Source organism: Typopeltis vanoorti, chromosome 10 (genome assembly GCF_054136105.1).
Source record: "Typopeltis vanoorti isolate ZY-2024b chromosome 10, IOZ_Tvanoo_1.0, whole genome shotgun sequence".
NCBI lineage: Eukaryota > Metazoa > Arthropoda > Arachnida > Uropygi > Thelyphonidae > Typopeltis > Typopeltis vanoorti.
Genome location: NC_143558.1, coordinates 46,343,602 through 46,366,598, shown reverse-complemented (window position 1 = coordinate 46,366,598; position 22,997 = coordinate 46,343,602). Strand labels below are relative to the sequence as shown.

At 36.0% G+C, this 22,997-nt stretch overlaps 1 protein-coding gene across 2 annotated transcripts in view; it reads left to right on the top strand.

The window, feature by feature from the left end:
- Nucleotides 1-22,997, top strand: part of LOC150102387 (endoribonuclease Dicer-like) — a 310,963-nt gene that overhangs the window by 168,580 nt on the left and 119,386 nt on the right. For both annotated transcript variants that reach the window (XM_090399452.1, XM_090399453.1), the window contains 2 exons: nt 11,787-11,935; nt 20,880-21,059. In XM_090399452.1, the coding sequence (XP_090255578.1) occupies nt 11,787-11,935; nt 20,880-21,059 (329 nt within the window). The remainder of the gene's footprint in view (nt 1-11,786; nt 11,936-20,879; nt 21,060-22,997) is intronic.

Below are 22,997 nucleotides of genomic sequence, written 5' to 3'. Positions count from 1 at the left end.
TGAGAGAAGTCACAAAGATCATCCTATTTGGCATTGTTATCATACCTGGCTACTCTTGTTTGGGAGCATTGCACCTTAGGAGAGTAGATAAAAACTAGATTATGGTCTGAATTACCTAGGAGACCTACAACATTTGCATCATACTTGGAAGGGACACTAGTTAGGAAAAGCTAGAATGTTTGGGTAGTTGTTAGGATTATCTGATATTCTGGTAGGCATGTGAACAATTTAAGTAAGGTTATTAGTGATGGAAAATATCTCAGCATCTCTGCTTGCTTGGTCTGTGCAACTGGAGGAGCCAGTTGGTGTTACGAACATTAAAATCTAGGAAGATGATTTTGCTGTCAGGAAAGGAGGACTAGGGAAAATCAGTGTTTAAGGAGAGGAATCAGTGTTTAAGGAGTTAAAAAGCTCACTGTAGTTGGTAGCATTGGGATCATGACAGAGACAGCAAATGAATTTGACTGAGTGGGGCAGGGAGATTTTCAATCAATGAAAGTCAAAGTTAAGCAAGTCTAGGTTGGGTGCTTTCTGGCATGGTATGTTAAAGAAAATATGTCAGAAAAAATATATGCACAAATGCCACCCTGTACTTGGGATGGGTGATTTTGTGCTTCAGCCAGGAAATGTAAATAGGGGGTTTTGCAGATTAGAGGTGGTAATGATCACTGTTGAAGTTTAAGCTGAGGCCATGTATGAAGGTAAAGTGAACTTTGGAAGGCTTTGTGGGACATATATTTGATTGTATAGGTCATGCACATTTCCCATGCAGTGCTTGCATACTGGTTATCATGGTGGCTAAAAGTATCATTTGATTTCTGCACTGACTTATCCTTTTTATAATAAGTGATCCAACCATCATCCCATTTTGGCATTTTTCTTCTAGTTGTTTTTGTAGTTGATGCCCTTCTTCTTGATGAGTAAAGGTTAGGTCAGGCCGAGCTTATGTGAGATTGTTGCAAGTGCCTTTGAACTTGTTGTTAATCTTTGTTATTAGTTTTGATGTACTCGTCAGCGTGTCACACTTTCATGGGACGTGGGAACATCTTTCCATCCTTTTTTTTTTATTTATTATTATTATTGGGTCCAAAACAATGTTACCTGTTGATTTTTCCGAGATTGAAGTTGCATTCTCTTACTAACTTAATGATATCCTTCAGCAATTTATCAGGTTTCATTTGAAAGTTATGACTGTGTTGAATTTTTTGTTTTCAACTAAAATCAAGTAGTTTACCACGGACACAATGAGGTCACGGAATTGGTAAGCATTGTTGAGGGAAGGGTATATTTGCATTGCAGTGCTATCATTGAGCAGTTTGAGCTTAGTTTCCAGTGTTCTAATCTTGCGGGAGAAAATTTCATTCATAGTGTTGAGTTGCTGTTTGAGACCTTCAATGCATCCCAATTTCAGGAGCTGTTTACTGAATGGAGGCACAGTGAACAAAAGAAAGGCTGGTTGCATTAGATGTACAGTTTGTGTGCTGATTCCTCTATTTTTGCACTGCAAGCATGCAGTCATTGACAACAGATACTGCACATAAGGCCTTTTTGTTTGATAATATTTAGTTTTGCAACCGTGGCACTTCATATCAATGTTGGTTTTGTCAGTGGTCAACTGTCACCATCTTTGCTTTATACAGGAGACATAATGAGTGCTTACATTTGGTTGATATTGAATTGAGCAAATAAACTTCAGGCACTCTACATACTTGCTTGTTGTATAGAAGTATTCAGCTCCTTAGTATTTATTGCTGTGGTTTTGGTTTGTTGGATATTTTTGCCACTTGCATCATATGTGATAAAAAATCTGAGTTTAATATTAGTGGTCATCTTTTCCACATTCCTGTCTCACTTCGTTGCTACAGGTATGATCTTTCTTGTTCCTCCAAGCAAACACTCCTCTTACATTCTCTTCTGCACATGACAAATCATTAAATCTCTGTACATAACACCCCCTCATAGAGCCATTCATTCCTCTCCTCTCCTTGTTTTCTCACTTACTTACCTTTTTCTCCTCTCTCTCTCTCTCTCTCTCTCTCTCTCTCTCTTTTTCCCCCACTTGACATCCACAACCCACTCAGCACCATCTATCAGAACTGCTAAATGTCCAGTCACGCTACTTAATAGTAAATACTTTGCCACGTCATGCCCACATTCTTCATCCTCAATCACACTGCCCATCTCTTTGCTAGCATTCTGATGCACAATTACTGGGTGTTAAGCCAAAGCTAAAAAAACAGCAATCCCAGAAACATACTTTGAAAAAAGAAGAGCAAAAATGTGTGCTATGATATTTTCATAGCACACAATGTAGATACATCTATCATATATGTTACTTATGTAAGCTAAAATTATCATTCAGTATTCAACTGTGTTTTAATAGCATTAAACAACACAAACAATAAATAATAAATGAGATATCAATTTGCTGATATTTAAACCAGAAACTGGATTTTAAACCATCATCTTCAAAGTGCAAAATATACACAAAGCAACAATAAGTTAAATAAACAGCTAAATTTTTATCAAACAAAAGACTTAAGTCCAGACTTGATACTTTCTAACATTGGACAGGTATTTAATTGATCTTAAAATGACTGTCTCCAAAATGTTTGGTAAGTTAATGCGGTCATGCTTCTTGAGGTTAGGGGAGAGTTTTGCCTCTAGCTGACACTTTCTTTGGGAGTGTCTGATAGGAAGTATGCTTTGCATTATGGAAAACTAAGACAATTGGTGTCAAATCATCTGCCTCTATATACAAATAGCTTAGTAATGAATATAATTCACATGCAGACTTTGTTTGCTTACCCTTGGATAAAGAATTAAACAAGAATATAATTTCTTGGCAAATATAACTTACTTTGTAACCAAGTGAAAAAAGTTTCCTTTAAAATAGTCTCTCTAACTTGTAATGACTTCTGTATGGCATGTTATTTTCCTCCATCTAATCCTGTATGAAGGGTGTCCAACATGTGGTCTGCCAGTCCTGACTTGACATAATGATGGTATCAGATGTTATCCTTGTGTTTTCTGATACAGATGTTAAGAGATCTTCTTGTCTGTCCTTAGTAGGCTAGGTTTTAGTCAGAGGGTAGTTCATACACTCAATTTGATAGAGAAAGAAGTTTGTCTTTTGGTAAGCAGATGAAGATTGCTAGTTTGAAGTATGGTTTGTGAGCGTGTTGCATAGGTTATATTTTACTTTACCTATCATTTCAGATGTAGAAATATTATTATTAAGAGAGACCTCCAGGGAGTCAGAGACTCATCAAGGGAGGAAACATACTACACGCACCAGCTATCATACTTATTCTTGAATTCATTCACACTGCTTGCACTCACAACATCTGATCAAAACCCATTCCAATCACTCACCATCCTATGAAAGAAAAATCTAGTCCTCATCCTTCTTAATAGCATTCATATTCAACTTCCAAGGATGCCCTCTTGCCCTTTCTCCACCTTCCATAAAATGAAAAATTCCATCAATTGAAATCCTGTATGGTCCTTTCAGAAGTTTGTAAGTGTAAATCATATCACCCCTCTTTCTCCTGTTTACTAGGATCTGCAGTCTACAAATCTCAGTCTGTCTTCATAATCAGTATTCCACAATCCTGATATAATTTTTAACACTCTCCTTTGCACTCTCCCCACTATATCAGAATCACAGCAGAAACCAGGAGATCAGACTTGCACAATAGTCCAAGTGAGGTCTTATTAAGGCCTTGCAAAGAGGCAAAATGACATCCTTATCTTTACATATGAAGGTTCGTTTCAACATTACAATTATCTTTTGAGTTGTATTTGCAATCTTTGCTACATGGTCCCGGAACTTCAACTTGATATCTACTAACACTCCAAGATCACTAGCCTATCAGTTTCCTCTAGCATAATCCCACCAATATAATACAACATTGGATATCTAATCACGCTGAAGTGAATGATTTTACGTTTACTGACTTTGAACTGACATCCATTTTCTCATGCCCACAATTCCAATCCATTCAAATCATTCTGCAAGTACTGCATATCAGCAGGATTCCTGACTACTCTACCTATCTTTGCATCATCATCAGCAAATAGCTGTATGTTGCTTGTCAAATCCTTCCCAATATCATTAATGTACAGATTGAATCACAGTCATCCTTGTGGTACACCACTGATTACCTTATGAATGAACTAGTGAATTCAGCAATTTTGTTCCCTTTATTTCAGCTACTTTTAGTATTCATATACAAGCATAATGGTTCTAGGTCAAGTTCCACTGATATGTTCTTAGATGTGACTCCTCTATGCCTTCCCTGTAGCCATTTGCAGAATCCTCTTGAGACTGAAATGGTTTCCCCCCCCCCCACACACACCCACACCCACAACTCAGGCCTTCCATTCTTTTATTTACTCACACATTCACTACATTTTCCAGTATCAAAGAAACCCTTGAGCTCATCCAAGCCAAGTTTCCTCCCGATATCTCAGCCCTATTTCAGTTCACAATGAACTCAGGCTATTTCGTTTGGCAAGGAAAGTTCTACAAACAGATAGAGGGGACAGCCATGGGTTCACCACTTTCCCCACCCTTGGCCAATTTCTTTATGGAGACATTTGAAGAGAAAGCCTTAAACTCCGCCCCACAAAAACCCACTATTTGGCTTCGTTATGTGGATGATGTGTTTGCTATTTGGCCACATAGCTCAGACACACTCCACTCCTTCCTAGCACACTTAAACAACCAACACCCCAGAGTCCAGTTCACCTTAGAAAAAGAGGAAAACAACACCCTCGCCTTCCTAGACACTTTAATCACCCGCCAGCTTGATGGATCTTTGGTTTTCTCTGTTTACAGAAAACCCACCCACACTGGCAGATGCATTCACTAGCAATCCCCCCCGCCCCTCACAACAATATGGGGTGATAAAAACACTATATAACAGGGCAAAATTAATCTGCTCAGATGACAAGGCCCTGACTATTGAACTAAACCACATCCTCAACACTTTCTTAGCCAATGGCTATAACCCCAAAAAAATCCAAAAAATACTAAAACCTGTAAACCACAACCCCCCTCCACAATAAAGATTACACCAAGTCTATCGCCATCCCCTACATCCAGGGCACCTCTGAGAAAATAACCAATATCCTCAAAAAATATGACCTTACTTCCTGTTACAGACCATATAAAAATTGGCATCCCTTATCTGCTCTACCAAAGACCAACCACTTCCCCTAGACCTACCTGGTGTTTACCAGGTCCCTTGCAGCTGCAAATTGTCCTACTTTGGCCAAACAGGCAGAACAACAAATATCAGGATTTCAGAACACCAAGACTACATCCGGTTTCACCAGTACAGCCGCTCTGGGTTGGCAGACCATGCCTTGGATACCCACCATAAAATTCGTTGGAAGAAAACAAAAATAATTCATCGCAGCAAGTTTAAATACGAAAGATTATTCAAAGAATCTTCAGCAGCTCTAAAAAACATTCCTAACCTCAACAAATTTGGGTGCATGAAACTGCCCCAAATTTGGGAGACTTTCATTATGAGAACTTCAGCCCAACTGCCAAGACTACCAAATTAGCCCGCAAGAGGGCACCATTAGGACTTTAGGAACAATATTAGTTTCTTGCTTTCTTCCTCATTTGCTTTGTGTTAGTTCCTGAGTGCACATACCATATCTTTATGTTCCTGAAGATGGCAATGTGACATTACCGAAATATAGAAGTTATTCATTAAAGTTACCTTTAATTAATATACTTTATATGCGTTGTTAATTCCGTAAATTAATTACAAGGATAACCTTGTGATCCTCAATGCTAACTTCCTACATGAAAGATCTTATAGCACTTTCCCTTATTTTGAATAGCACTTGGATGTCAAAATGGTCAGATTTCTCTTCCTAGATTGACCTACACATCCAAACAGAGAACACTAATTACATTTGGAATGGTGCACCCAAGCCACACTAGTATTGCTTGATTCTCTTCAAAAGAGGGCAGCCAGACTGAATGAATGATTCTTTGACCCATCCCTCAAAGAATCACTCCAGGCCCTCTCTCACAGCTATTCAGTTTCTGCCTTATGCCTCTTCTACAGGTACTGTAAAAATCTTACATAATCATTTTGCTTATTACGTTTTTTTTTTACAGTATTATATATGCTAAGTAAAAATTTTGATAATGGTATTTGTTTGCATTTATTAATGCAATAGTATGCTTAGTATTACTGCACCGGCCATGTGATTAAGCAGTAGTATACGAAAGGAGACTGAAATGTATGTAAATAATAAACTGCTTACTGTATGTTGTAATCCTTAGGGATTTACATAGAAATAATACTGCATGTATATTATTGTATAGTTTGCCCACCGATTACAGATCCTTCGACACTTCTGCGCATCTCAGAAAAAGGAACATCCATTCCGATAATAGGGTAATCAGTCTGTATAGTGGGATGAGTTGTTTATTATTACCGGTCGAAAATTAACTCCTCTTTTATGATTATTGTAGTTAACTATGTTGCTTCTATAACAGTTGGAAAATTTTACCTATAAAGCACGTGATTTCGCGTGTTGGTGACCAATTCGGATGTCCTTCATTTCTTTCACCCCTTCAGTATGAATCGACTATTCTTGGAAAGATGCGAAGCAGGGACCTACAAACGGTGGGCGAACTATATGTTTGTTTATAGTAATGTTCTTATGCCATATGCTGTTACAACATATGAGCACTGTAGTAATGGCAACCACATTGTCACTAGAGTTTCTCTTTGAATCTCGGTAACGGGCATGCACTTTAGTAGTAAGTTTTTAGAACAACTGTTGTTGGATAACAAGAATACTAGCAATCTAAGAAGCAAGCAAAGAAGGAGAGAGCTGTAAAAATGGAATAAACTATCGGGTTAAGTTCTGTGATCTCGGAAAAGTTTTTATATGTATCTTTAAAGCTTCTCTAATGCATCTTTCCTTCAATAATATTCTTCAATGAAGAATATTGCTCAGGCAACAAAAATACATTTAATAAGCAGTTCCAAATGCACTTCCAATAAAAGGAACTTCACTGCAGGCTCTATCTTGCTCCTTGGAATGTAATCCTGTTGTCTGAGCAAATATTCTTCATGCCTATTTCAGCAAATTGAAGGAAAGATGCATTAGAGAAACTTGCTTAAGGAAACTAGAAGACGTGGTTAAGTGAGATCTTTAGCTCTTGTATTTACGAGAGAAGATAGACTGAACGAATGAATGAGTATACGATAAATAAAGTATAGGAAGATAAATAGGACAATGATAAGATAAAGCCATGGAACCCATTCCTTCTGGTCCCTTGCTAAGGCCATTGGATGCAAGTTCTACTCTCCTGCAGTTCCACCACCTCTCTCTCTCTCTCTCTCTCACATACTGGCACCACTGTTACTTCATCCAAAGATAAAGCTGATCTCCTGACATAACTCTTTTCCTTGAACTCCTGCGTAGATGACCAAGGGAAATCACCCTCTACTATACCAAATCCAAGCACCATATGCCTCCTATAGTTTTTCAACAAAAATACATCAGAAAACTACTGAATAACTGGGATACCAAAAAGTCTTCTAGTCCTGATGACATCTCTCCAGTTGTTCTCAAACATTGTGCTCCAGAGCTAACACCCATCCTGCATTGTGTCTATAATTTATCATATATATCTGGTACTTATCCCAATGTATGGAAGCAATTTCATATCCATCCTATTCTGAAAAAGGGCAGTAGAAGTCTACCGTCAAATGACCAATTGCCATCACCTCTGTCCTCTCCAAATTAATGGAGAAAGTCATTAATAGTCAACCCCTCTACTACTTAGAGGCCTACCAATTAATCAGCAACCACCAGTATAGATTCTGCCATTTAGGATTCACAGTTGACCTTGTAGCTTACATCACCAACCACTGGATATGTATCATGGAAAGGTTCAGGGAAACTTACTTGTGCCATCGCCCTTGACATTTCCAAAGCTTTCAACCATGTGTGTCATTGAGGCCTACTAAACAAACTGCCATCCTTCAGTCTCCCTGCCACCTTCTGTAATTGGATAGCCAACTTTCTCTCCTGGTCGTTCTCTGTGAGTCATGGTAGATGGCTCCCTCTCATTGAGCTGCACCACCAATGCTGGGGTGCCTCAAGGCTCTGGCCTAACACTTACTCTTTTCTCCTGCACATATATAGTCTACTTGCAATAGTCACTAATCCTATCCACAACTTTGAGATGATAGTACTCTTCACTCATCCTACTCATTTGACAAACCATGCACTCTGACATCCCAGGCTACAAGATCATCTACAGTTAGTGCTTTAAACATTGATTTACGTACTATCCTTCAATGAGGCAAGGGCAGCCTTGTCTTGTTCAAGGTCACCAAAACACAGTCTTGCCTTTTCTCTCACAAAAGAAATCCAGCTTACCTACCCTTATCCTTAGTAATACATAAATCACCAGAGAAGTTTAGCAAACAATTCTGCAAAGGAAGTTCTTAGGAAGGAAGGAATTACATTCAAAGGAAGGAATTACATTCAAAGTAAGGAATGTAATTAGAAGTCACAGAACTTTTAGCTGAATGCTGTGTTCAGTTTTGTATAGTATTTGATATTTTCCCTCAGAAATGTGTTTTAACTGAGAGAGTCAGAGAGTGAAATATATATTTTTTTAGCTCATATTATCTAATTCTAGAGTGGCCATATAGTTATTTGCTGTATTTTGTAAGAATTTGAAAGTTAGATATATAGCATAGTAGAAAGATGAAAGAAAGTAGAAAGAAAGAAAGAAATGGATTTAATATACTGAACTTGTATTTATTGTATATATTTATATTTTTATAGTAAATATTTTAATGTTTTTATAAACTTGTGCTTCATTCTTTAGAATTCACAACATGCTGATTTTGAAGTCAATGTACCATCATGGATACGAATATAAATCATTCTAACCAACTAAAATAAATTTATATCTAAATATATTATCTTACTCTCCACAACTGACTTTAATATATAGGTGGGGAATTACATAATTCTACAGTTGATTGACAGTATAACATAACTGGTGCAATTGATTATTCAAATATAACAATACTTTGATGATCAATGCTTTGCTTAATTGGTCAGTGTTATTCTTCTACTTTTTTTCAAAAGTACAAGAGAGGCTGCTGTTCAACATCCATTTGCCATCCACCTTCAGACTTATCAAACCAACTTCTCTCCTCTTTCATTCCATTCAACAGCCTCCCTTACTCTGTTCTTCCAGAGACTACATCCTTTAGCTATTCAAAAAACATGACAAGAAATTTCTTCTTTTTTCTTACTTCCTTGCCTACACTTGACACTGATGTTGGGTGAGATATTAAACCACAAAAAAAAAAGTCATAAAACAACATTCTGTTACACGATGCATCTGAATATTAATTTCTGATCATATATACTAGTGGTGCAAGAGGCACGAGTGGGGATATGCCTTTTCAGTTATGTCAGAGGAGTCAAAAAGTATAAAAAGTATGCTATGGACATATTGTCAATTCTCAGTCTATGTATATAAGTTTGCCATCATGTCATAAAGTGAGTAAGAAAATTTAAAATCTTGCCAGTTGTGAGAAATGATTTGTGATAAAAGTTTGGAATGCTAAAAATGTTCACTCTGCTGAAATGTATCGGCAAGTTGGCAAAGTGCATAGAGAAGATGCCATGAGTGAGAGAATGATGAGAAGATAGTGTAGGATGATTAGTGAAGGGAGGATGAATATGCATGATGAAGACCGAACTGGCCACCCATCATTAATTGCTGCCAATATGCTTGACCAAGGCAATGAGAAAGTTTGAAAAATCAGAAGATTCGCTATTTCTGAATTGAGTACACATTTCTTATTCTTTACTATACAAAATTGTCACAGAATACTTTCACTCATTGGGTGCCAAAATTGCAACTTCCTGAAATATCATAATGTAGGTGAGGAATTTTTTTGAAGCACATTGTGATAGGAGATCAAACCTGGATTTCTTCTTCAACACCAGAGAGTAAGCATAAATCAGTGAAATGGCAGGTATAGTGGTTCTCCAAAGGAAGAAAATTTGAAGCAGATACTTTCTCCAGAAGGATCATACCTTGTTTTGGGACAAATGCAGCGTCTTGCTCATTGATTTTATGCTTTGGGAGACAATAAATGCAGATGTTTTTTTATGTGACTCCCACCACCCATGAAAGGTTGTAAACCTGTAGTACATTAGTACTATGGGAAGGCTAAGGATTTTTTCTACTTTTATTCATTTTTCACCTAGTCCAGAAACCCTGCTCTAGAGACCAAATAGGCCTGCACTAAATTAGCAGAATGGTGGTCTCACATTGGGTGATGAAAGTCATCTTCCACTTAAAGACATCACAAACATTCATGCCTATGGCATAATTTGAATGTACAGCCTGTTGGTTGTAGGTGGATATTCTTACTGCTTGTCCAACCAGGCCAGCAGGATTTGTTCTTGTGGGTTGCATCTGAATTAGTTTGGTGCAAGATGCTTGAGAAACTATTATTCTGTGTGTGCAAGTGTGTATGCGTGTGTGTGAGAGAGAGAGAGAAACCAAATGAAAAGAATTAGGAAAATTACAGTAATCTACCTTTTGTCTGACTGCATTGGGAAGGTAGTTTGCTGTTCTGATTACTGAAAGATAAGATAATTGAAGCATTTATATGATGCTGTATGATGGAATTTTTTTGAACCACATTGTGATAGGAGATGAAACCTGGATTTCTCCCTCAACACCAGAGAGTAACCAGAGAGTGGTTGACTTGCAAAAGTCATTTAACCTGATTCTTGTTTTGAATGTTGGATAAGTGATAGAGGCATTTGGAATTGTGATGAATTAAAAAAAAAGAAAAGAAAAGAAAGAAGAAAATGTGCAAGGAAGTTGGCTTCATGTATAATGGAATTAGAAACATCTTTCATGAAAAGTGATAACTGCAGAACTGGAGAAAGGAGAGATAGGTTAAGGAGTCGACATAAGATGTTGACTCCTTAGCTTATTAAAATTCAGACACGTCTTTCCAGCTAAAAGGACAATGTGGCATCCTTGTGACTGTACTACAGAAGCGCCATGTGTGTGTATTTGAGAGAGAGATCAGGTTGCTAATACTGAATTGTCCCTTTCTGTATAGCATCAAGCATTTTAAGAAAGGTTTTTGGCAAACCATCCCAAATGAGTGAACAACATTCAAAATTTGGGCAGATTTGGAATTTGCATAGGATCAGCATCTGTACTGGTGTGAAATGGCCTGTGGTAAAGGATATTAAGCTTTTTGAGGAGTGGTAGGAAATGATACATAATCCTCTCAACTCACTCTTATCCTGTGGTAGCATACTCCCAACTTTGATATGCTTCTTTTTTTGCTCTTCCAACAACAGGTATAAGTTTTCCTCCATATCATGCTAATTATCTTTTGAATTACTCATTCTGGTCAACATAAATCATCTCTTCCACTTGCTTTTTACAGACTGAAGAATGATGAACATAAGCATCAATCACCACGACTCTTTGTAACTAGATGACATAATTTTCTCACTTATCTAGCTTGTTTTTAATCATGATATTAGAATGGGTCTTGATAGTTTGGGAATTCTACAGTGTTATTCATATGATTATGTAATTGTTTGTTCTTAAAAATCTAAGAATGTAGAGAGAGGCAAGTGTTGAGTGCTTTTCAGTTATACATATAAATTTTACTCTATAATTTTTATATAACCATCTCAAATGCATACTTAGATATGTTGTTGAATTTTAGGGGAACTGGATGACAAACATTTGCAGCCAGTTGGCTGTCGAGTTGAAAGCATTGTGGAAGACTTGCTTGATAATTATGAAGAAGAAATTGAACCAGCTCATCATCCACAGCCTGGTACAAAACAGAGAAGACAGCAATATGATAAAATGGTAACTAAGTTCTAGCTTGTTTATAAATACACTGTAATTTGAATATTTATAATAGCGTATATATATTTCCATGCCTTAAAAAAAAATTAGGCATGGAAATAATGACCAATGTTAGCAACAAATTTATCTTGAGAGAACTTATGTTTCTCCAAGTTGAGAAGCTTCTCTTCTTGATGCCTTTATCACCAATATATTTTCTCATTAAATATCTATAAAATGGGAATGTTTTATGTTTTAACATATCAACAGATTTTATTGCATGTGTAGTTGACTGGACAGGGGAATTTTTTGGTTGTGAAGGTTCCATCCACACTGGTTCTGAAGCCATTACACTTATTTTTAAAAACAAATATTTGGTTAAGTGACTAGTCCTGTGCAATTTTTTGGAAATAGTAATAGTAAATATACTTACAGTTAAAACATTGGAATTGGTCCCCATAGGCTTGTAGAGGGAGCCTGTGTAGCTCAGTAGAAGTGCCATTTGCACTCTACAGCGCTTGACCGCATGAAGAAGGGTTTGGTGGTTCAAATCTAGTCGCCGACTAGAGGAAATTTTTCTAAGCCTTTTTTCGACCGGTTCCCGAGTTAGTCGATCTCTGGCACGGGCAAGCGGGTGTTTCCTCCCGGAAACTCGGGTTTTTCGTCCCGTAAACTCCAGAAAATCGACCGTAGAACCCACATTATTTCCAGACATTAAATATATTGTGTTAAGGTTAGGGACCACGAGATGGCGGCACATTTGAGCTGTCTCTCTTCACTGTGTACCGCTTAATTAGTGATAGCCTTCGGCCATCTATCTTCGATTGGTACCAGTGGAGGTTGAACTGCCCACTCAGTCTCCAAAAGTTAGATAGGGCTAAATGGCCTCGCCTACTCCCATATACGGGAATAAAAAGGCGTTAGCTGATTTTTTTTTTAGGCTTGTAGATAAGCATTTTACACATACAAGGGTTGTTTGAAAAGTTTGGTAAATTTCCAATAGACAGCGATACAGTTCGTTCATTTATACCAGTGTTGGCACATATCATCTTTTTCGTGACCCTGGCAAAATTGTAGCCACTTGCGATGCGTAGTTCTTGTTTGGCAAACGTTTAAAATGACCACATTCGCAATTTTCATAAAAATGGAGAAAAACGAGTTTCGTGCAGTGATAAAACACTTTTATTTGAAGAAGTGGATGGCCGCGCAGATCAAAGCCAAGTTCATGGGGGACTCTGCACCATGAATAAAGACTATTTATTTTTGGATAAATGAGTTTAAACATGGGAGTAAGTCCATCAGAGATGAAGTGTGCTCTTGACACCTGACTGAGGTCACTAAGAAGGAAATTATTGACAAAATCCATGGTATCGTTATGGAAGACCACCGAGTGAAGGTGCATGAGATTACTGAGATTGTAGGCATCTCAACTGAATGATTGTATAATATCCTGCATGAAAAATTGCACATGAAAAAGCTGTGTGCACGATGGGTGCTGCAATTGTTGACTGTCGATCAAAAATGCATGTGAAAAGACATTTCAACACAGTGTTTGGCGATGTCTAATAGCAATTCGCAGAATTTTTTGCACCGATTCGTGACTGTAGACGAAACGTGGATCCACTACTACACACCTGAGTTCATGCAGCAGTCAATACAGTGGACAATGCGTGGTGAAAGAGCACCGAAAAAAAGCGAAGACCGTTTTGTCAGCTGGGAAGGTGATGACCACTGTTTTTTGGGATTCCCAAGGAATTATCATGATAGACTATTTGGAAAAGGGTAACAGGAGTCTTTTATGCATCATTGTTAGACCATTTAAAAGAAGAACTGAAGAAAAAACGGCCAAGATTGGTGCACAAAAATAGTGCTCTTTCATCAAGACAATGCACTATCCCATACATTGGCCATCACAGCAAAATTGCATCAATTGAGGTTCGAATTGGTTCCACATCCACCATATTCACCGGACTTGGCCCCATGTGACTTCTTGTTCCCAAACTTAAAAATTTGGCTCGGTGGGAAAAAATGTTCTTTGAACGAGGATGTCATCATGGCTGTCAATGACTGTTTTGCGCAATTTGACAAATTGTACTTTTTAGATGGGATGAAAAAATTGAAAACTTGCTGGACCAATGATGTGTAGATCCTGATGGAAACTATGTTGAGAAATAAAGGTGATTTTTTCCAAAAAAATGTGTTTAACTTATTTTTTTACCAAACTTTATGAACAATCCTCGTAAGGTGTGCCTATATATATATATATATATTTTTTTGGGGGGGGGTTGACTTTGAAATTTTGAATTGCTTTCCACTTCCAACAAAGCAATGTAAGTACAGGTTCACTGTACTCCTTGCATTTGCATAATGACTTTTTGCTCATTCTGTAGGGTACTTTGTGAGTTCTACAGTTCACTCCTTAATAGAGCAAGTAGAGACCAAATTCTTATCTTTCCGTTACAGTAAAACCTCCTATTTCACTTAGTTATATACTTAACAAAGTGAAACTTAACTTTTGTATATACTTAACACGCATCCAGCATTGCTTTCCAGAGAATGCCTAATTTAGAATCCTGTACTTTTGACCTCCTCTGGCTCAACATTTCCTTGCTCTACTCAGTAACATTCATATTGGTCTCCAAATTCTCCTTCCTATTCAAAAAAGCTTGACTTTCTGTAATTCTTAACATCACATCTCCAATGGTGGTACCTTTTCCTACACCACTAATCAAGCTGGATGAGATCTGGAAATTCTTCAAGATACTAGAGGTCACAACACTTCTCTTTCTTTCACACAGAATACCTACCTCTCTTAATCTGATGTCCTCTGATGCTATGAAGTACCTCTAGAACTTCTACTATTTCTTTCTATGGTCTGACTATTGTTGCCACTCTTCTGATCCAAATGCCTGCTCTGAACAAGTCAAGAACAGAAATTATCCTTACCAACATGAAGGCACTCACTGTCCATCCCATCCAAACTCATCCACTTTCCAATCTGCAGTTCAGCTCTTTACAAAGCTTTGATAAGGACCACACTTGTACTTTTGTGTGCAGGTCTAGTCTTCTAGTTTCTGTGGTGATTTTGATAGTAGAGAGAGTGCAAAGGAGAATGTTAAAATGTTATCGGGATTGTGGAATACAGATTATGAAGAAATTGAGAATTTGTGGACTGCAGACTCTAGCAAAAAGGAGAAAGAGAGGTGATATGATTGAGAGACTTAAAAACTTCTGAAAGGGTCATACATGATATTCAGTAGATGGAATTTTTCATTCTGTGTAGAGTGGATAAGAAGAAAGGATGAGAGGGCATTCTTTGAAGTTGAGAATTAATGTCATCAAGAAAGGGGTAAGAGCTCAATTTTTCTCACACAGAGTTGTGATTGGAATGGGTTACCATTGGATATGGTGAGTTCAGGTAATGTGAATAAGTTCAAGAACAAGTATGATAGTTGGTGCCTGAAATATGTGGCCTCCATCAATGCATCCATGACTCCCTGGAAATCTCTTAATAAATAATAATAATAATAAATTAATGATAATTTGGTTAATCTTTGTGTTTGTGAACTTCTTAAGTTGAATTGATCTGTTTCATTATTGAGAAGTTTCTTTCTTTCTGTTACAATAATTAGCAGCAGCAGGAACACTTATGACAATGATCATTTGATGTAGTAGTTACTGTGTTGTAAGCCCCTTTTCTTAGACTAACATGTCTAAGAAAATGTCTTTTCATGTCTTTTCATAGACTAACACTTTTAGGTCTATAACTAGTCTTACCTAGCCACTTGTTAGTTGTGATTTCTCCACCACACCTGCCTTTGTCCAATCACCTTTATTACTGCTTACCACGTATGTCTGCTCAGTCTCAACTACTCTACTCACATTCTGGTTTATTCCATTTCTATGCCAATCATCCCCATACATACTCACTACTACTACTACTGCTTTCAACATCTACTCTTCCTGTCCCATGTCTCTCTCCACCTGGGCTTCTTCCCCCCCCCCCATTTCCCTGTTCCTCTTGCATTCCTATTTTCTCTCTCTTCATCTCTCACACTATTACTGTTTCTGTTGCCAATTACTTCAGTCTCTTCAATATCACTCTTCTATTATTTCACTTCATCTCTTACTTCTGATCTCTTGCTTGCATCACATTGTGCACTTCCATCTAGCAACAGATTCTCCAGTTTGCTCATTCAAATGCAATCCATCATGTTTATATAATTCCATTCTTCCCTCAAATGCATGCTATACATCCACAAACTGCACTCCCTTCTCCTCACTAGCATACCATTCATGATTCTGGTTCTCTGTCTCAATTCATCATTGTCATACCTTGGCAACACATTGATAACCTTTTCCACTATACTGTTATCTTTTACTCTCCTCAATAACTTCCTGATATTCGCCTTTACATTCTTTTTATGTCCACTTAAATTATTTGTTCCCACAACTACTACTAATTCTCTTGCTTGTTTCCACCTCATGTCCAAAGCATGAATTATCTTGTTCATTCTCCTTCCTAGATAGTAGACCTTACGGACTCTTTCATTAACCAATCCTCTAACAATGGAATCTCCATACACTGCTACTCTTGAACCATTCATCCCTTCTTTTACCCTTTTTTTCTTTTATTCTTGTAGATAAACTTATACATTGGTAATCCATAACTGTCAGATTTTAGGGAAAGACAATGTATACTAAAAATATTAATTAAAAATTTTTAATTAATACTTCCTATATTTCAGTAATGTTACATTATGATCTTCAGGGAACATAAAAATAATGATATGTGCACGCAGGCACTAACACAAAACAAATATAGCTGAAGAAAACAACTGAAGTCGGTCCTAGAGTCCTGAGGTACCCCCTAGTAGGCTAAATTGGGTTGTTTTGGCTGTTGGGCTGTTGTTCTTAGAATGCAAGCTTCCCATATTTGTGGCAGTCTTATGCATCCAAATTTGTTGAGGTTTAGGGAGTTTTTTTTTAGAGCTGAGGCTGATTCCAGGAATAATCTTTCATATTTATGCTTGCTGCAGTGTAGTAAATTGGCTTTCTTCCAGCGTATTTTGTGGCGGGTGTCCAAAGGTCAGCAAGTCCTGAGTGACTATATTGATGGAACTGGATATAGTCCTTATGTTCAGATATCCTGATATTAGTTGTCTGTTTGGCTGTAGTAAGACATTTTGCAACTACAAGGGACCTGGTATACTCCAGGTAGGTCTAGAGCAGTGTTTCTCAAAGTGTGGTACGCAGACCCCCGGGGGTCCACGAAAGGTCTTCAGGGGGGGCCCTTGGCAATTTTTGGCTATGCATCATTAACGCATGGAATAAAATTTAAGTTTGAGATTGTAAAACGTTCCTATTTTATCACTGAATAAGGTACAGAGATATCTGCAGGCTGTGTGATATGTTTCTCAACAAACAGTGCAATTAGAGACAATGGCAACTAATGAATTGCATGACCCCTCCCACATTAAATGCTGTATAGTAGACAATCAAAACCATATGGTGCACCAGCAACATATGGTTTTGTTTGAGTGAACGTGTTAAAACTAAGAAATATATAGTGAATGTGTTTTAGATATTATATGAGGAATTCGGTTGAAGAGAATTAGCATTTCAACTGAACTGCCGGCTTGCCTTTGTCAATTAGTAGCACGATCTTTTGTTAATACCGCACCAATCATATGAACGTCTTCATAGCTGCTTTATCTCTACTCACCTACCATTGCTGTCTGTTTCAAGTTCTGCTTTCACTAGCCATTTGTTGAAGGACTTCGTTAAATATGGTAATTTTTTTTAGCTTTCAAATTCTTAAGTATGGATCACTGGTTAAAGACCGGCTTTTTAAAATGCACAAAAGAGAGGAACATAGTAGATACAAGTAGCTGTCAACAACAAGAAAATGTTGATATTGTATCGGGATCAAGTGAAATTGATAAGTGTGTGTCGTCTAACATCTCTAAAGAACCAACTAGGAAGAAGATGAGAAACTTTGTAAGTACGATATAAATTGCTTGAAATGTAGATTTTCATGGACGGGAAATGAAGAGGAACCTATTCCATTATGTGTAATTTACGGTGAAACTTTAAAAAATGAAAGCATGAAACCATGTAATTTAAATCGCCATTTTGAATCGAAACATAATTAATGCAAGGACAAACATGTTAAATTTTTTCAAAATAAACTAAAAAATTTAAAAGAATCTCAAAAAGTGATGTCGATCGTGTCAGGAGATGAAAACATGAAGGCTTTAGAAGCTACATATCATGTGTCGCTATTAATAGCAAAAAGTGGTGCAACAGAAACAATTGGTGAAACTTTATTTATTGGTGAAAAATTTTGGTCAAGCCTGCAGCAAAAATAATGGCGGAAATTATGATCGGAGATAATGCAAAAAATCTTTTGATCGGATTTGCCTTTCAAATAGTACCAATTCATTGAAGAATCACTGAAATTGCTGAAAATATAAAATAAACATTGTTATCCGATATACGTAAGAGTCGTTATTATGCATTGCAGGTAGATGAATCCACCAACATTTCAAATTTTGCAAATCTTCTAGTGTTCGTTAGGTACGAAAAAAATCGAAAAATTCATGACGAACTTTTATGTTGCCAACCCTTGCCAGAACATATAACAGGAGAAGAAATATTCAACAGTATAAATACCTTTATGTATCAAAACAAGCTAGATTGGAAAAGTTGTGTTAGAATAAGCATGGACGGAGTGAAATCTATGGTCGGATCTAAAAAAGGGCTTGTTTCAAGGATTCAAGCTGTTGCACCAAATGCAAAGTCGACACACTGCTGCATACACAAGGAGGCTTTGGCTACACATATGATGTCTAACAGACCTAAGAAAAGTTTTTGATGAAGCTGTAAAAACCATAAATTATATTAATGGCCGTCCTCTAAACGCCAGACTTTTCTCTCAACTTTGCAAAGAAATGGAAAGCAACTATACACAATTTTTTTTTTTATACCGATGTTCGTTAGCTTTCTTGTGTAAAAGTCCTTACTCGTTTATTTGAACTTCGGAATGAACTACAAGTTTTTCTTGATGAAAAGTTTGAATTGAAAAAGCATTTGCATAATTGGAAATGGCTCAGTTAATTAGCATACCTGGCAGATATATTTACTGTATTAAATAGTCTTAATTTATCTTTACAAGGCAAGGAAATTTCTATATTTCATGTCCAAGATAAAGTGAATGCCACGTTGGCAAAAATGAAGTTATGGCAAAAGCAGGTTGGTAATGGAGAATTTGATGCGTTTCCATCGCTTCATGAATTGCCCTCAAGTTCAAATGAACAAATTGATGATGATGTGAAAATTACTATCATGCAGCATTTAAAAAGCTTACAAATGAATCCAGAAAAGTATTTCCCTGAATTGGACATTAATATTGAGTGGATAAGATACCCTTTCAATAAAAACAAATTTATACCAAAGGGTCTATCATCAATAGAAGAAGAACAACTTTTAGTACTAGCTTCTGATGGTTTCCTAAAAAATAAATACAGCGAGAATACATTATCATCATTTTGGCTACAAATACAGAATGAATTTCCTGAATTAACAGATAAAGCTCTAAGGTTCATTTTTCTATTTCCAAGTTCATATTTGTGCGAAGTTGGATTTTCGGCCCTTGTAGATATTAAGAGGAAGAAGAGGAATCACATTATAGATGTCGAACCGCATCTGAGATTGAAATTAACAACTATAGAGCCAAATTTTGCTGAAATTTTATCTCACGTAAGCAATTTCACCCCTCTCATTGATGATAAATTATTTCAAATAAGTAAAACTTTATAGTATCTTTTATAAAGTTTGTTCTATTAAAAATAAATCATATTTTTTATTTACATGAACATATAAATTCAAATAAAATAGATATTTAATTTTTTAATATTTTAAATTAATTTTAATTAATTTATTCGTTTTAATTTATTAATTAGGGAGTACTTGGTAATAATGAAAATTTAAGAAGGGGTCTGCGGATATCTGAAGTTTGAGAAACACTGGTCTAGGGGAAGTGGCTGGTCTTTGTTGGAGTGGATAGGAGATGCCAATTTTTTTATATGGTTTGTAACAAGTTGTCTGGTCATATTTTTTTAGGATTTTTGTTATCTTTTCTTTTATTCTATTCTTTTGCACACTTTCATCTGTTTCTACTAAACATCTAATATCACTCAGTATATTCCTCATTTCATTTTTTATTTTGAATATATCTTTCCTCAAATCTTGCATTCTGACAATTTTACTCTCTGTTGCCCTGTAGTCTCACTGCTTCTCATTCTACCATACCTTCCTTTCATTTCCTCATTCATACTTGCTTTTGCTCCCTTCTCACTTACTTTTGCTTCTTCATTCTTGCATTCTTTCAGTCTCACTAGGTGTAGTCCATTTCCATTACTTTCATTTACGCTAACTTTCATTCCTTCAGTTTGTTTTGCATTCGTTAACTCTTAGTCTAACAAAATATCACACTTTAATGGCATTTGATTTTTACACAGCCCACTTAATTGCACTATTCAAAGACCATGCTTTTGATCTCATAAGTACCACTATTGTGTTCTGTTCAAAGAAGGCAAGATTCAAAATTCGAATTGATAAAGTCAGTAACAATTCTCCAATAATCATGTCGACATGTTAAATTATCAAAATTAAACAACAATATACTAAAATTCAAGCAATATCACCAATTATTATGCATAATAGCACTTATCTTTTCAGTAGCTCTTTAGTAACAGTTTGTAATACAGATGGATCTGTTTTCTAATTATCTAAAACTCTTACAGATTACTACTTCCTATGAAGGACTTTTTATGGCTTCCATTATTGTAAAAAATCAAATAGATTGTTTAAATAAAAAAAAAGTTATACATTTTATTGAATGACAACTGATTAAATGCTAATTATAATTTTTTATTTATTTATTTTATTTTATTTTTTGAAGATAGCAAAAGTTTTACGGAACAGCTTACCACATACAGGAATTTCATGCTTTATGTATGTACTTGATATGAAATTAACATATCCACTCCCTGATGAATTAAATTTAAAGAAGCGAAAATTATTTGATCCCTCACTGGTTTCTCACGGATTTGGAATTTTGCTCACAAAAGAAATTCCTCCAGTAAGTAATAATAGGGTAATAATAATCATGAATAATTAGATAATTTTTTCATTTGACTTAATTGCTTTAAATTTTCTTGAATTTTTAATTAATTTTTGTTTTATTTATTGATAATGACCTTTTACACAATTTTGTCATACTTTATTATTTTCATAAAATGGGAAGAATATGCTTTTTTGCACATTATAGATATATTCCAGTAAGCAAAACTGTTAATGGCTAGGCTTTTTAACTACCCTACTGATCATGAAGTGTTTAGCTTTTTAAGAATTAGTATGTAAGTGAATGTAGTTGCAAAAAATTAGAGACGAAAGACACGTGAAAAATTATTTAATGGATGTAAAATTTTTGCTTTGCTATCAAAGGCATCTTTAGAACAGTTAGTTATGGAACACAATTAAAATACAAGTAATAGAAGAATTTTAAAAAGCACCATCATAGCACAAGTAAGACAACAAATAGTCAATACAAACCCTTAATTAAAAATCTGCAATTATTAGAGGAAGATTGATATAGTAATATTTCCCATGTTCCACATATAAAATTTCTGAGTATCTATCACTGCTACTGTCTCTACTTTCACTGAGAAATCTGAATCAAATATTAAGATCTCTTTGGACTTTAAAAATAAAATTTGTGATCTTGTATGCTGTTCAGATATCATGATTAACTTAGATATATAGTCTGTCTTTTTACCAGCATTCCATTGACTGATACCACTGATTTGCTTAGACAAGATTTTCCTTCTGACATTTTCAAGTTATTTGATTTTGTTATCCATTCTAGTTATGTCGGTATTCAAGATAAATTATATCAGGATATTGAAGGAACAGCTATGAGAAGTTTTCTTTCTCCCTCACTCACTAACTACAAAGTAATATGCATTTCTCTTAAACCTGTGCTGTGCTACAGAATGTGGATGACACTTTTGCCATATGGAAGGGTTCTCCATTGTATTTAGGATTGTTCACTTTGAAAATAAATACAGTTCATCCTGGGATTCAATTGGAGGAGAAAAATTTTATAGGAGGAGAAAAACAACAAGGTTAGCCTTTCTGGATTTGTTGAATTTTTGTCAACCAAATAGTGATTATCAATTCTCCAGTGTTTTGGAAAGAAACTCATACTGGCTGTTATATCCATGCTACATCACATCATCATCATCCTAGTCAAAAAGTTGCAACTATTGAGACCTTGTTACATCATGTTCTTACTTTGTTTTATAGAAGACTTTTTACTTCAGGAGTTGAATTACATCAAACCAGCTTTTCTAAAAAGTGATTTCAATGAGTTCTTTATTACTAAAGCACTTTGTAGTTTTAAGTTCCCTATCTCTGTATCTCAGGAAGAAATGTTTTGGATCCTTTCTTCTTTTGTTAAAGGAATATTAAAATATATTGTGAAAGTTTTGAGGCCTTTCATTCCTGTCAGGAAAATTTCATCCCTCCTTTATTCACCTAAGATCAAACTTCCTCCATTTAGCTGTCTAGTTGTCTCTCAGGTTCCTTGCTATTGTAGTTTCTCTTATTATAGTTAGTCAGTTAGATCTGCTGCTGTCTGCCATGAAGAACACAAATCTTATATTAGTATCATGAACCTGAGCAGTATATATGGCTTGGCTAATCATGCCATCTTTACTAAGCACAGTCTTGTAGGAGAAAATCAGACACAAAAGAGTAGAATTCTTATGGAATGCTCATATACAGAAAGTTGTGAGACCCTTTTACAATGTTTGGATTTGAACAGATCTGATGGCCTTTGGTTATTTCTGCCTATGGAAAATATTGTATCACTGCTCTAATAATTCCTATTTATATAAATATATATTTATGCTTTTTAATTTTTCTGGCAAGGTTCCAAGGAAGTGGAATGAGGATAAGATAGTTTCATGATATAAAGGTGGCTCCCAGACAGAAGTAGCAAATTACAGACCAATTA